The 14284-nt window shown below is 36.2% G+C and overlaps 1 protein-coding gene across 1 annotated transcript in view; it reads right to left on the reverse strand.

Annotated features, from left to right (window-relative positions):
• Positions 1–14284, reverse strand: part of ARMC4 (armadillo repeat containing 4) — a 49944-nt gene that overhangs the window by 14655 nt on the left and 21005 nt on the right. The window contains exons 8-9 of the mRNA XM_008947182.1: positions 7254–7442; positions 6459–6680 (exon numbers count right to left, since the gene is read on the reverse strand). Coding sequence (XP_008945430.1) covers positions 6459–6680; positions 7254–7442 — 411 coding nt within the window. The remainder of the gene's footprint in view (positions 1–6458; positions 6681–7253; positions 7443–14284) is intronic.

Genomic DNA, 14284 nt, shown 5'->3' on the forward strand with positions numbered 1-14284 from the left:
TACATATTTTAGAATATTTATGTACAATCTGATCAGGTACTTGCAAATGTAGAATTTCATTATCAAGCAGAACACAATCAAAGCCACTGTTACTCTTTTCACAGACCTTAATCCATTTGTGTCTACATAATTCAAAAGTATTTCCCACTTTCTCAGCCACTGAACTTCTTCAGTTTTCTAGTGAATTGTGTATCTATCAAACCTGTAATCTTCCATTGTGGAAATGCAATATTTTATCTTAAAGGCATTACAAAGAGAGTCAGTGTGTTGGTCTCTTGAAATTTTCCTCTCTAAATCAATAAAACGCTCAAATGCATTTTGTCTCTGCTTTTAAATTGTGAATTATTCTTACAAAAATTGGAGTTAACTCGTAAGATGTTTTTAAAGGGTATTGACAGCAATTCAAATCTGATTTAATCTCAGGAAAAAAATCAATTTATATCACAAAGGCTAAGTTCACTAGTGATTTACATTAACAATACTACCTAATTTTTACTCCTGTACACAAAGGCAAACTTTACAGCATGCAAAGGTCTAACCTGGGGAATAGTTTCCAAAACAGCATAGAAATCAAAGTGGAAAATTGGCCAAATATGAACTTTGAGGGCAATACTGTGGCCAAATGGAATAATGAAAATCTCTGATGTTCAGAACTATACTGAATTCTGTTCTGAACTATGCTGAAATTCAGTCCAAAAGAAAAGTTCAAAAATGAAAAATCCAGAACTGATGCAAAATATAAGAATTACAAACACAGAAATTCCACCAGCAATTACACTCACCTAGCTAATTAACAAAGATGACAATGTGACAATTAATTAGATCTTACTCAAAAAGAATCAGTATGAGAATAAAAGTTATGCAAAGCTCTTCAGTTCACCAAGCAACAGTATCTTACATATAGTCCATAAGATAAAGCCACACAAAACTTAGGCTACAAAACAGGTGCAAATGTTTTTATGGGGAAGGTATTTAACTACTGGAACAAGTTTTGATGGCTCTAGTGGATTTTCCATCACTGGAATTTCTTAAGGAGTCAGTGTTTTTCTAAAAGATATGCTCTATTCCAAACAGAAACAAATTGAAGTAATGTCTCTGTTTTGTGACATGAGCAAGGTTAGTCAGACTAGATCCTTAAAATGATCCCTTCTACAATTATAATGTATGTGCCTAAGATTATTTAACATGAGAATAGCGTCCAGTTTACAGAGCCATATAATCTTATCTAGGCTTTTAAAATATTGGCACATTAACTTTCTTCCATACCTGCAACTTCCCTTGTACTGCTTACTGAAAATCAACATTGAGGAGCACATCAGTTTAGATCCAGCTGTCTGAAATGTAGCTGTTTAGTCCAATGTAGTAACCTAGGTCTGTTCCATACTCAGTAGAGAAAACTGGGCACTTTCATGAGTCTATTCCTTCCAGATATCCTGGACATCTACTTTCAGCTAGCATAAGTCTGCATGTGCCTCTCTCTTTCAGTTGACTACAGAAGGTCTATTAGTTTAGACTGCTTTAAATTCCATACAGAATAGTGGCCAAAGTTAGGTGAAAGGAATTCATCCTTAATACTCCAAAGATTTTTTCAAAATCCCTGGATTCAAGTTAGATCCACTAATTTAAAGCATCTGGTTTTATTAGATCATGTTCAAAGTGTGCCTCAGTTACTGCTGGGCAGATAGTGTTTCATCACCATCAGAGCATATATCTCATCTGTATTTTTCTAGAAAATGAATTTATTACTTTTTTTAATACCTCTTTTTTATTGCATTATTATTCGGATTTTTTTCATTCCTATGTAATAATGAACTGGACTGTATAGTCATTTAACAAGTTCTCCACTGCCTTGGGATGAGATCCACTCCATTAAACATAGATATCTACAGTGCAGAAGCACAGATCTGAACTTTAAACTTGCAATTCCATTATAGCCAAAGGAGACTAGAAAATACTGCCAGTGGAGACTGAGGTGCCTTATAAATGCCTAAATTAGGAGAGATGGAACACAAAGAATATAATCCTCTTCCTTGACTATTGTAAGAATTTGGGTGACTATTTCAGATGGGCATATCCACAATGTAAACATTTAAAGTTGAGATGAATTATGACTTTTATTAATTTTGTTCTTCCAAAGCGTGATTTTGGGTGCTTATTTTCCCTTGATTTTACTTTTTTCATTACTTTGATAATCTCCTTGGGGGGTCTCATTAGCCTCATTATAAAAAACTGGCCTCAACTCTGTAGATGATGAAGTCATTCAAACTTCCTAGGCTTTCTTTACACAGAATTAACAACAATATTCCACAAACCCAAATATATCACTTAGAGATTAACTTCCACAAGAGATTATCTTTTATCTTTCTTCATCTGGAAAGCAAGAATGACCAGGAAGAATCAGTTACATGTTTTTCACTTGTATATACTTTGAACTTTTGGAAATATCTGAAGTCTTTTAGAAGGTATATTATGAGCAGTTTCCTAAGTGCTTGTACACATCATCACCCTCACTCATTTACTTCAGAAGCATATCCCAATCTACAGCTTGCCAACATAATCAAGAAAAAGGGTGACTGTAACACAGTATAAGTTCCATATAAATGCTTCTCTAAGCATTGTATTAATTCAACACTGTGACAAGGTCTCTAGGACAATGATTTAAATACTCTTTCAGGATTTTCAGATTACTTGAATTCTTTCTTTAAAACATATTTAGATTCATCTTTTCTCTACTGAAGTAGCTGCACATCCTCATCTGCCTGTGCCTTTCAGAACAGTTTTCCTACAATTAATCTTAAAAGATGCTCTATAAAGAAAGTGTACTCTTCAGTGGATGGTTGGAGATGTTTTCATGAAAAAGCTTGCCCGTTCTAACGTTTCAGCAGCAGTAAGCCATAGGCAGACATCTTTGTTCCTTTACAACTGCTACATTTTAAGGGAATTTTTTCTGCTTTTTCCATGAAGAATGTGGTGATGGCTAGATACTTCCAGTTGTCCATGACTTTTGCAATTTCTCTTCCTTCTAATTGTAACAGGCTCCAAGTGTGAAGAACGTTGCCTGGTACTCCTGCTTGTCTTGGCTATGAACTGGCAGTTCCCTACTGGATTTCTCTTCTCCCTTGGTTTGTGGATAGCCATCTCCAATCTTGAATTCAGGTTGATGCCTGTTCCTTAGTCTGATGTCTAAAAATTCTCCTGCTTTCTAGTATCCGACATGTCATTACCATGTCTTTGAAAACACAAATCTCTTTTCCAGCACGGCCATGAATTTTTACATCAGAAAGAGGGACTATTTTCTGGTGTTTGGTAGAAGGAAAGCATTGATTCATCTGTCACAGGTCATAACCATTGTTTTCATTCCCAGTCATAAGAATATTGAGTGTGGAACTGAACATAAAAGAGAAAAGGTTTCATAAACTGCCTTTCTAAACTTCCTCCAAAATCACCTTATTGGTCTACGCAGAACTTCACATGGCAGCTGACATACACCAGTACTTCCCAGCCTTTTTTGTCACACAGCCTTGCTTGAGAAAACAATGTATTTTTGGTGGAGTTAAAAATAGGTAAAAACTTGGAATGCTGGTTCTCTCTCACAACTGCATGTGTATACTTGTTCTGTGATTAGCAGAAGATGAACTACGAGAATCTGGTTGAAATGACTTCTATATATTTTTACTCCTGGTTTCCTGGACAGAAACATATAAAAATATACACATTGTGTATTGAATGGTCACAAAGTCTGATGCTTTGAGAAAGTCTCTGACCAGCTGTTCAAGCACTCAGCAACTGTGTCATTCATGCAGAGTAAATGTCTCCCCGAAGCATCAGACTTTCTGTGTAAGCATAGCGCAGGACCACGTGCTGGAGAACACCTGGGTTTATGCATGTACTGCAACCTAGTCGGAACCACAACAGCTGCAACATTAACCCAACTGGGCATGATTACTGAAACACCAGATATCTGGTAAAAGGCTGAAAAAATATCAAAGGAACACAGACAAATTTTCCAGAAGTAAAAACACGATTGGTCCTGGAAAAATCTGTCCATAACCCCTACATAACTACAAAGTATGCTTTCAGTCAGCTATCCACTGGAGAGGCTACAAGAATGAAAACACCCGGACAATCTATCATCGCTGAAAAGCACGGGGCAAAGACACCAAATAGCACAGACAGTGCTGCAGCTACTGTCTCACCTGTGCTGGGCAGATAACTGAGTAGACCAGGCAAGGTTCTGCACTGTACTGACTCTCACGCTTCAGGAACTAAATCTGCACCCAATCTCCTTGCCATGTGGGTATGCATCTTTAACCTTTAGGAAACTCCAGTAATTGATTCCTGATGATAATTCCAACAGTGCCAACACAGATTGGCCCTGAGCTGTCATGGTGCATGCGTTGATTCACTTCATGATGTGCTCCGCTCTGGTAAGACAGAACTAAAGGACTTGGGTAAGTGCATCCGGAGGAACTCTCACAAGTCCCACAGACTGCATTTTCTCAGACTGCCCATCACACTTCATTTATTATATGGGTGTCCTCACTGGATAGGAAGCAGTATATGTACTGATATATCCTCCACAAAAGCTTATTTGTTGCTTTGCTTTGCTATTTTAATGCAACATATAAGCATTAGAAAGTGGCTGGAAACATCACAGCAGGATCACTGCTAATGAAACCAGGCTTTATTTAGGGTTAGAAATTCTAGATGACCATATGTATTATCCTCTTGTGAGTGGGAGAATTCAATTCCCTGAAAAACAGGTGCAAAACCAAACTACATTTTTTTTAAAAAATGGGTAAGCCTATGCTGCAGTCATAGTATCCTCTCATATGTTCAGGTCATCCATTAGTTATGAGATGAAAGGCACTTCCACTTTGATTCTTGATGGGCCAATATACAAATTCACATTCAAACACCTCCTGCATTACAAAAATACAAGTTTCTTGTGCACGAGAAGCACACCCTCCACAAAAACTTTAGATGTGACAAACATAACCCAAGTTCACTCATTTTGTAGTTCCACTCTTCCTTTTATCAGTGCTCTTTTCTCTCCTGTAACATATTATAGTCATTCCAGAATATTGTGAATAATAAAAAAAATCAAGCACCTGTGATAGTTTTCTATTCATCCCTATTTATCTGCAAGGGCAAATAAATGTTTTTAGTAAGCCTGGATATTTTAACTAGGCTTGAAAAATAAAGATTAACCTAGACTGAGATAAAATTATTACAAAAGTATATAATCAGAATTGACTTTATACAGTACGTTCAGTGTGCTACAACTTATAAAACTTAAAACCCGCATAATAAAATGAATGGAAACAACGGATGACAGAAGGGCAGCAAATGGCTTCTGTCAGTTGAACAGAAAGATAAGCAACATTAAAAAGTCATCAGACACTAGTTTAAAATTGAGCTGTAGTACAGTACCTATGTTGTAGGTAGCTGTGCTGTGTAGCCAGTATAACACAACTATGATGGGAAGATTTTGCTTTCCTACACTGAAAAGGCTGTTTAGATTTCAGTCTGCCCAAGTACTGGCATTTCATCTGAGTCTTTAAACGTTTTTCATCAGTGGATATTTTTAACTCACCTACACCTATAGCCAGCTACAGATACACGGATGCTAATGCAGGACAATTAGACTATGCCAGGATTGAAACTGCTCACAATACAGTACATGATCACTAGTGCAGGCATGAATTCAACATTAATAGTAACACTATTCAACTAATAGTAACACTAAGTAAACTCCTACTTTCGATATATTTACCTGAACACAAAGTAAAATGAAAAGTCTGCAAACAGTGAATCTTCCAGGAAACTTAAGAAAATTGAGAGCTCCTACAGTTGCTATCTCTAAGGCCATAATCCTTACCTCTCCTGTGCCAAAGTAGTAGCTGGCTTCAACTACTGAGATAAAACTTTACTAGAAAAATCTTTTTGAGAGAAAAAAATCTTTCTAGAGTAAAGTCTTTGCAGAATGTGCTCACACTTAACTCCTAAAATATTTTTTTAAGTTCACTGAAACAGCTCCAAGCAAACTAAGCCTCAGTATTATTCTATCTTAATGTGTCCTGAAATCCAGTTCCAAGGTGACTTTCTGTCACACTATGCAACTACCCATTACGATAACCCAAATTCTTTTGCAAAAGTCACATGAGTATGACAAAATGCTGATGTCATGTTATTATTAGCCTAGGTCAGAATCAAGCCAAACATACTGGAGGTGAATGTCCACATATTTCCATTCCTAACAACCACCTAGCTGCAATATCTTTAGCACCGAAATTCTGTTCCCTAATTCACTACTTAACCAAACATTTTTAGGATAAATTCAGAAATTGAATACAGCAATATTCAAGGACTATTTCAAATGAAACATATCTCCTTTTTAACCATGCTAAACCTATTCAATAATTTGAACTTCAAATAAGAAAAAACTTCCACCTCACCTTCACCACTCCGTTTTCATGCATGGTGATACAGTTGTTGGGATCCTCTGAAAGCTGATATAAAGCCTGAGCTGTAGCTCTATGAACAGATGGATCATTCGACTTCAAGTAATGCACCAAAGGAGCTACAGCCTTGTTCTCTCCAAAGGTAACTCTGTTGCTCCCCCACATGCAACACTGGGAAATGGCCTCTGCTAAGTGACATCTTAATTTGTCATTGTTCTGAAGAAGGTAAAATCACAATGAATTAAAGATAACAAAATACCACTAAAATTTCATAAGAAAGCAGTACTGTATTCTCAAACATCTTTAAGGCATCCCCATTTACTGCAGTACAACTAAAAACTAGAGAGAGCTGCAAGGCTAGTAGTCCCTTATTATTTTCTTTGTAGGAAGTGCTGTGATTTTTTATATTATTTCAAAGGTGCTTTTAGACTTACTAAAGATAAGATTAGCATTAAAATGTAACACGTAGCCCCATCACTGAGATTCTCTGCATAGTTCAGGTTACTCTCTCAACCCTCGGCGCTTTTTTTCATATGGCAGCTGCATCTCTCAAAAGCAATATTCAGCAACGGTGACTATTAAAATTAAGCTCATCTTCCAAAGCAATTTTAATAACAGCCTCAGAGCATTTTCATGTCCAATATACATCTCACAGAAGAAGAATTATACAGCTCTTGCTTGTTGCTGCTGCAAAATCTATTGCTCTGGTCATAACCTTTTAGTTGGGTATAATGTAGTCCGACATAAGAAATTCAGATACTTAGTATACTATGTTTAGATGTTACTTACTGTGTTTGCTAGTTTAGACAACAGAGGCACAACTCCGTGATCTGTTATAACAGCTAAATTTTCTTCATCTTTAGCTATATTTGTAATGGCCGCACATACACTTGTTAAAACTTCTTTATTCTTTGATTTTAGCAAATTGACTATCAGTTCCAAGCCACCAACAAAGGATCGAACCATTTCTCCAGCATCCTAAATGAGAATCAAAAAAAAAGTATTTTTAAATATTGCCTGTATTTATATGCAAATGTTAAAAAAAAAAAAGATTGGCATGCAATAATTATTCAAAATGGCAGCTGTTGCTGTGCTGCCTTCACCAAGAAATACGGCTAATTCAGAACTCAGAACTCTCTTGATTGACATATGACAGACTGTTTTACACGTCACCATCTAGGGAGAAATTCAACACCTAAATAAAGGTATCTTGTGTCTTTTTAGATACCACAAGGCATTCTTTAGAACCCCAAGTTGTCACTTCAGGAGGGTGTAAGTCTCTCCTATCTGCTGTATCATATTTGCCAGGTGGGTGCCTCACATACCTTATGACACCTAAAACAGTGCTAGACACCCCTGTTTAGGCTTTCCCAGCGTCTTCTATTTCCTACAGTGTCTGACAAAGACAAAAGAGTGGTAACATTATTTTCTTGTATCAATGCAAATCATTCTTCAGAAATATTTAAGAAGGCAAGTTACCCAAGTCATGACAGCATCCAAGAGAACCATGGTGCAACCTCAGTGTATGAACAATCAATGTAAAATGTGACTAAAGGATATAAACATGATTCTGGAAAAATGTCTAAGTATGCCCTTAGAAAAGAAATAGAACACTAAACAATGTTCCTTAACTTGAATGCAGTATGAAGATCTGATCCATCTCTTCCATCTTGAAAATTTGTGGTAAAATTAGAAAAGCTTCAGAGAAAGACAAGAACAATCAAAGGCAGGGAACTGCTCTGTAGAAGGAATGGCTATCCAACTAGGACACTCAAGGCTATAAAAGAGAAAAATGAGGAGTGGTATGATAGAGGTGTATAGAATCTTGAGTAGAATGGAACAGGCACACAGGACTCTCTATTCTAGGAGAAGACCTGGGAGCATCAGATGAAATTCACAAGCGCCATGTTCAGAATAAGATAATGTTATTTTCAAAAAAAGCATATATTAAGATATTGAAGTCCTTGCAGCAGCATTGTAGTGGCTGTTAGAAGTTTTCATATTAAAAATTAATTACAAATTCACAGAAAAAAAAATCCATTAAGGTTTATCCAATATAAAGCTATTCCCTCTGATTTAGAAAGCTCCTGAGACACAGGTTTCTTGAAGGTGGAAAAGCATTCTGGGGCGGGAACCACAGCTACAAGTTTGCACTGTTCTTCTGCCTTTCCTTAAGCATCCCTTGTGGGCCAGTACGAGAAACAGAATACTGTGCCAGTGAAACTTTGATCTGACGCAGCACTGGCTGTTCTCACACTCTTATGTTTATTAGTGAACTCAAATTATCAAGCACATGTTTACATGTCAATGTGTAGAAGAGAAAACTCCCAGTTTTAGGACTGTGAGCCTGAACTAAGGACTATGGAATTCATTTGGTTGCCTCAAGCAAAGAGAAACTGGCAGTACTGGATAAAGTGACATGCAGCATACAGTACTCCATATACACTTAAAAGCACACAGGGTATAGATCTACATTTTGTTTAGGCACAAATTCTTAACTGATTAAGTTACATAGTCACTGACCAATGCTGTACACCAACATTCACTGCACTCCATTAAACTGAGGTGCTTGAAAAGAAATGTATCTCTCTCTCTTTGGTAAGATGTTCTAACATGTAAGATTACATTATTTTATACAATCTCTTTTCAGTTTCCTTGTGGACAGAAACAATATCAGAAGAACATCTTCTTTGAATGATTTTTTTTTTTTCATTTTATTCAATCTGTGACTAGCTCTAGGCAATATTTTGCCAACAGCCATCTAGAAGGGGTTCTCAGGATGCCTATCAAAGCCTGAAAGACAACACTGCAAAATGCAGCAGCGTTTTCTGAAACTTCACTGTAACCATAATTAGCAAAGAGGCAGATAGAACTTCAGGTGCCTAACCTAAGGGTCTCAAGTATTGCAATGTAATCTCCATTTTTACTTGAAGGGGCCTATCAGTTACTTTAGTGGAGTGGACCTCTATACGAAGCATAGGTATGTGTTTTTCTTTATACAAGCTATAATCGAGCCGAACATTTTTTGTTAGCCTTTCAACCTTTCCAATGCGGACCTGGCAAGATGACTGGTTCTCGTAAAGTCCTTTGTCCAATGAATATAGAAACTAGTTAATTACTACGATGGCTAACTTAAAGATTTCTGTAGAAACATAAGACTTCAGAAAAGCACATGAACTATTGATTACAAATTAGATACAGGTCAGAAATCACTGTGGGCAAGAACTTCAGGTGGTTTTAGACAGTAATCTCATTTTTATGGAACAGTTTACTAGAAGTATACCATCAGCACCCAAGTAGTACCCTTTACAAAGGGTACTGAAAATAGGAACTGAAAACAGAAGAGAGAATATTCTTGTTGACATGGTGGTGGCACATCTGTAGATGGCACTGGGTGGCCTGGTGTCAAACTGATACTAGACTGGAAACGGAGTAAAAATGACTGGCCAAATAGTTAGTAACTTTGTAGAAGGAATTTTAGCCTGTGCACCTCGGTGATGGTAAATGTGCAGAAATGGAAAGAAAGGTCTTCAAGTGGAATTACTTTCATTTGTTTCCTTCAGAAGAATTTTGAATAAAATCTTCCAGATTCTCTCCTCAAACCCTTTTGGACTGAAAGGTCCTAGAACTTCACGGAAGTGCAAACATGGATAGTATGATCCCTCCTAAGGCACTTAGGAGCACCCTACTCTGCTCATAAGTCTAGAGACCCTGAGACCAAGAATGGCTTTGATTATATTCATTTCTTTTTGGGGGCTGATTTGTGAACAGAGTAGGATCCAAATGTATTCTGTTAGCTTTGCTGACCAAATATATCAAATTGCTCATGGACTTGGTAAATAAAAATTCCAGAAGATACTGTATTTCATCATTCTTAGTTCTGGGTCTAAATATCAAACAGAACTCTTAGATGTGATGTTTTCTTCTCACATAAAGCTAAAGCAGTGGGTAGATCCATCAGGAATATTTTTTATCACAGGCAGTGCAGTTCTTGAGACTGGAAGGGAGAGGTTAAAGTCATATAGTGCGAGGGTCAAAACTAGAATCTACAGAATGTGGAAAAAGGGTACTATCCAAGAGCAAACTTCTAATTCCCTAAAAAAACCCAGCATGAACAAATAACAGAAGTCCTCACAGAAATTAAAGGAGGATCTAAATGTCTATGCCAAAGGAGGACAATACAGATTTGTGGCTCAGAAAAGCAGCTGAGATAAACCATGTGAGCTGCCTGTAAAGGGAGGTGGGCTTACAGCATGTTTCCCATGGATACGCTGGCATGACTGTTTCTCTGTCACTGTTAGTGGACGCATACCACAACCTACATGTATCTACAAACACCTGACTAAAACCAATATTTTTTAGTATGAGTTTTCACGTCTGTCTTGAAATGTTAAAATCTGACCAAAGGCAGTAGATAATGGGTTACAGAGAAAGATTTCTACACAGAAATTCTTACCTATGCATATTAGAGGGCTAGACAGCTAAGTGACCAGACACAGAATAAGAAAGAAAATGAGATAGTTCACATTTAGTTCCATTCCTGGGAATTTACTACAGAAGCGTGCATTACCTTGTGCCTAAATATTGGCTCAACAAATGAGAAAGGCTTCTGTTCAACAGGTAAACCTACAGGAAGGTGTCTAGGATTTGAAAGGGGCCCTGCTGCACATAAAAATGATTCTGCTTTTTTGTTTGGTTCAGGTATCTGTGTATTGTTATTCCTGCTCTTGAAAGACATTTCACAAAGTGATAAGATAATCTCTATTCCACCTTAAGGAACTAATACGTGCATTTTATATTTTCCTACCTGCACGTATTTTCTTTTTAGGTGATTATAACCAAACTTGTTAAATATCTCTTCTGACAAGCTTATACTTTCCACATTTTGTAAAGAAGTACGGTCCAATTAAACTGATGGAATAATATATAAACAATCCAGCAGTAAGTAAAAGAAAAGAGTTTCAATAATCATCTGTGAAACCAGCTAAACACAGGGACAGAACCTTCTACCAGTGATGAAAAGCAGAGGGAAACTGCAGAAACCACATGTCAGGAAAGTTTCCCAAATGTGATTGTGGGTGTAGTCTGGTGGTCTATGCAAGACAAAGAGAAATGCAAAGAAGTAAGAAATCTGAGGAACAATAAGCAGCAGGGAGGACTGAAATGACAGCTTTAAAATACAGTATGTAATATAGAAATTTTTTTAAAAATTTGAACAACAAATGCAATCTATTTTGTATAATTTAGCAAAACCAAATAGTTGCTTTTTACAACGAATTTCTAATTTTTTTACTGAAAGAAGTGTATTTATTAGATGTGATTGCCATATTTTAAAGATATTTAAAGAAGAAATTAAATGAAATTGTGCCTGTGATGGCAAAGGTCTGGATTTAATTCTTTTGAATCTATGTTCTTTGAGCATATCTGTGTTAATGATAACTGTTCATACTATAAAGTCTAGGTAATTTCTGCAATTTTAGTTTCCAAATAATCTCAGGCATTTTCATCTATACTTATTTTTGTAACGTAAGAGAAGAAAAATCATATATAACATGTCTTTGGAAATTATTTTTTTTTTTACTTTGTTTCACACAGAAAAAAATGCAATCTACCTTCTAAATTGATGCATCTTTTTTCTTTGTACAACTTAAACCAAAGGCTTTGTAATTTCCAAATATTTTTTTTTTCACTGCAGATACATAAATTGCATTGTTTCAAAGTCTGGGTAGTTTACTATTGGGTTATTACATGATTATGGTATTGAATTTGAAGTGGAAAGTGTTCCATTTACAACCCAAGACTACATTCATACTTTAGCATTTACATACTGCAAACTCGAATCTATTAATACAGCTATTAAACTACAATTACTTTCTTTAATTTTACATGTGAAGTGTTGTGGTTTGAGGCTTGGAATGGGGCGGTGACCTTCCAGCAACTGGGAGGACCCCGGGTGGGGCTGACTCATTGTATTCCCTCCCCTTCCCACACACACTCTGATAAGAGGCAGGGAGTGGTTTCTAATTTCACTTCTGCCTTGGGGCTCGGAGAGGGAGGTTGTCCTTTCACTCCGTGGGACCCTGGAACCATTTCTGAGGGTTTTGTATATTTTATTTTTTGTATTTTTTCCCCTAATCTTTGTATATATTATTTTCCTTACCTCCCTTTTTCATTTTCTGTTCCTTGTTAAACAATATACTTCATTTTTTTTTTTCCAAAGTGTCTCTCTCTCTCTCTCTCTCAGGGGGGGAGAGGCGAGTACATAGTTCTGTTCCCTGTGGGTCCTGCCCTGAACCCCTTTTTACACGGAACTTTGGAATGAAGTTATTCAATAAACTTCAAGTATTCTGAAGAGCTTAGGTACCATCTTTGGATACAGCTATATGAAAACCAACTTGAATAAAAAGAAAAGTATATTTAAGTGAATTTAGGTAATTTATTTCCCCTACCTAACCTGTTGTGACAAAAACCTTACTTCTTGGTTGTCCTAACAGGGCTCCTCAGGTCGAGTTAGGCAGGAAAAAAAAGAAGGTATGCTAAGAACAAAGCCTAAGAAACAACCTTTATAGATAAAAGTATTGATAAAATCACTGATAAGCAATAACATAGATAATTTTATTATATACATCCCAATGTGTTAATGATAAGCTGAATGCTTCTGTTTTAACAATACTTCCCGAGCTGAACAAAGAGGCCAAATGCAAAGACATTTAAAGAAGCAATAAAAATGTTAAAAAAAAAAAAAATATTTGTGAGGGAGAGAGAGAAGACTTTATTAACAGGAATAACAGGAAACATCTTCATTTTAAATCTTCATTATTATAACTACTACTGTAATATTTAACCTGATGTGATGGCTTTGAAAAAAATATGGATTGTTAAACCACATTTTAAGTAGCTGAAGAAGATGGGAAGAGATAACAGAATTTTTAATGAATTCACATGACATCTTCTAGCTGATGTCAGCAAAGGTTTTACCCTCAGAAAGTACAAGAAATACTATTTTTAAGTTGGATTCAAAGGGAGGAGTTTGGAATCTCAAGCAGTTAAAAAACCCCCTATCTTGTGTGGATGCTGAGGCCACCAAAGCTACCTGCTGTGCTAATAAAAGCCTCATCCTGCTACTTTTTAATCACATCTTTTCATCTTTTTGCAATGCATGACTATTAACAAAATTTACTTAACTTTCCCTTTTCACTTATTTCTACATTGTCTTCTGCCAAGAGCAGAAACACTGTGAGACAGACCAGCTTTACACATTTTTTTTAAATTAGGAGCAGAAAGGATTACGATACTTGAAGACAGATTTGGAAAAATCACTTGATCTTTGCAGTATTTATACAAGGAGAACATTTGGTTTTTTTGAATCTTCTTGTCATCATATTTATGGGGTTTTGTGGTTATTTTGATTAAGTAAATAAAGTGCATCAGCACTAACTTGAGACATACAGTTCTTGTAAAAGAACTACTGAATTCTTCTGTAACTGAATTCTTTTCTAATTCTTCCAAAGTGAATACGGGTTTCTTTATCTGAAAAATTTAAAGCTAAACACTGTATGACAAAACCACACTGTGTATATGTTTAAAAATACGTGAAAGACAGAAGTTTCTCCAGTAAAAACAAGTATTTTGCTCTTAGAAAACCTTGAAAAGCCTAAGGTCTCAAAGCTAATTTGTCAAATTGAATTGCTTTTACCTGAAAAAAGTGATGGCATGGCTATGCAAATAAACTTACTTAACAAGACTTATCTTTATAAACTACCTTTGCTTTAATGAAGGAAGCTATTTCCATCCCCTATTTCCAATTAAATAACTCATTG

The sequence above is a fragment of the Merops nubicus genome, unplaced genomic scaffold (genome assembly GCF_000691845.1).
Source record: "Merops nubicus isolate BGI_N331 unplaced genomic scaffold, ASM69184v1 scaffold10089, whole genome shotgun sequence".
Lineage (NCBI taxonomy): Eukaryota > Metazoa > Chordata > Aves > Coraciiformes > Meropidae > Merops > Merops nubicus.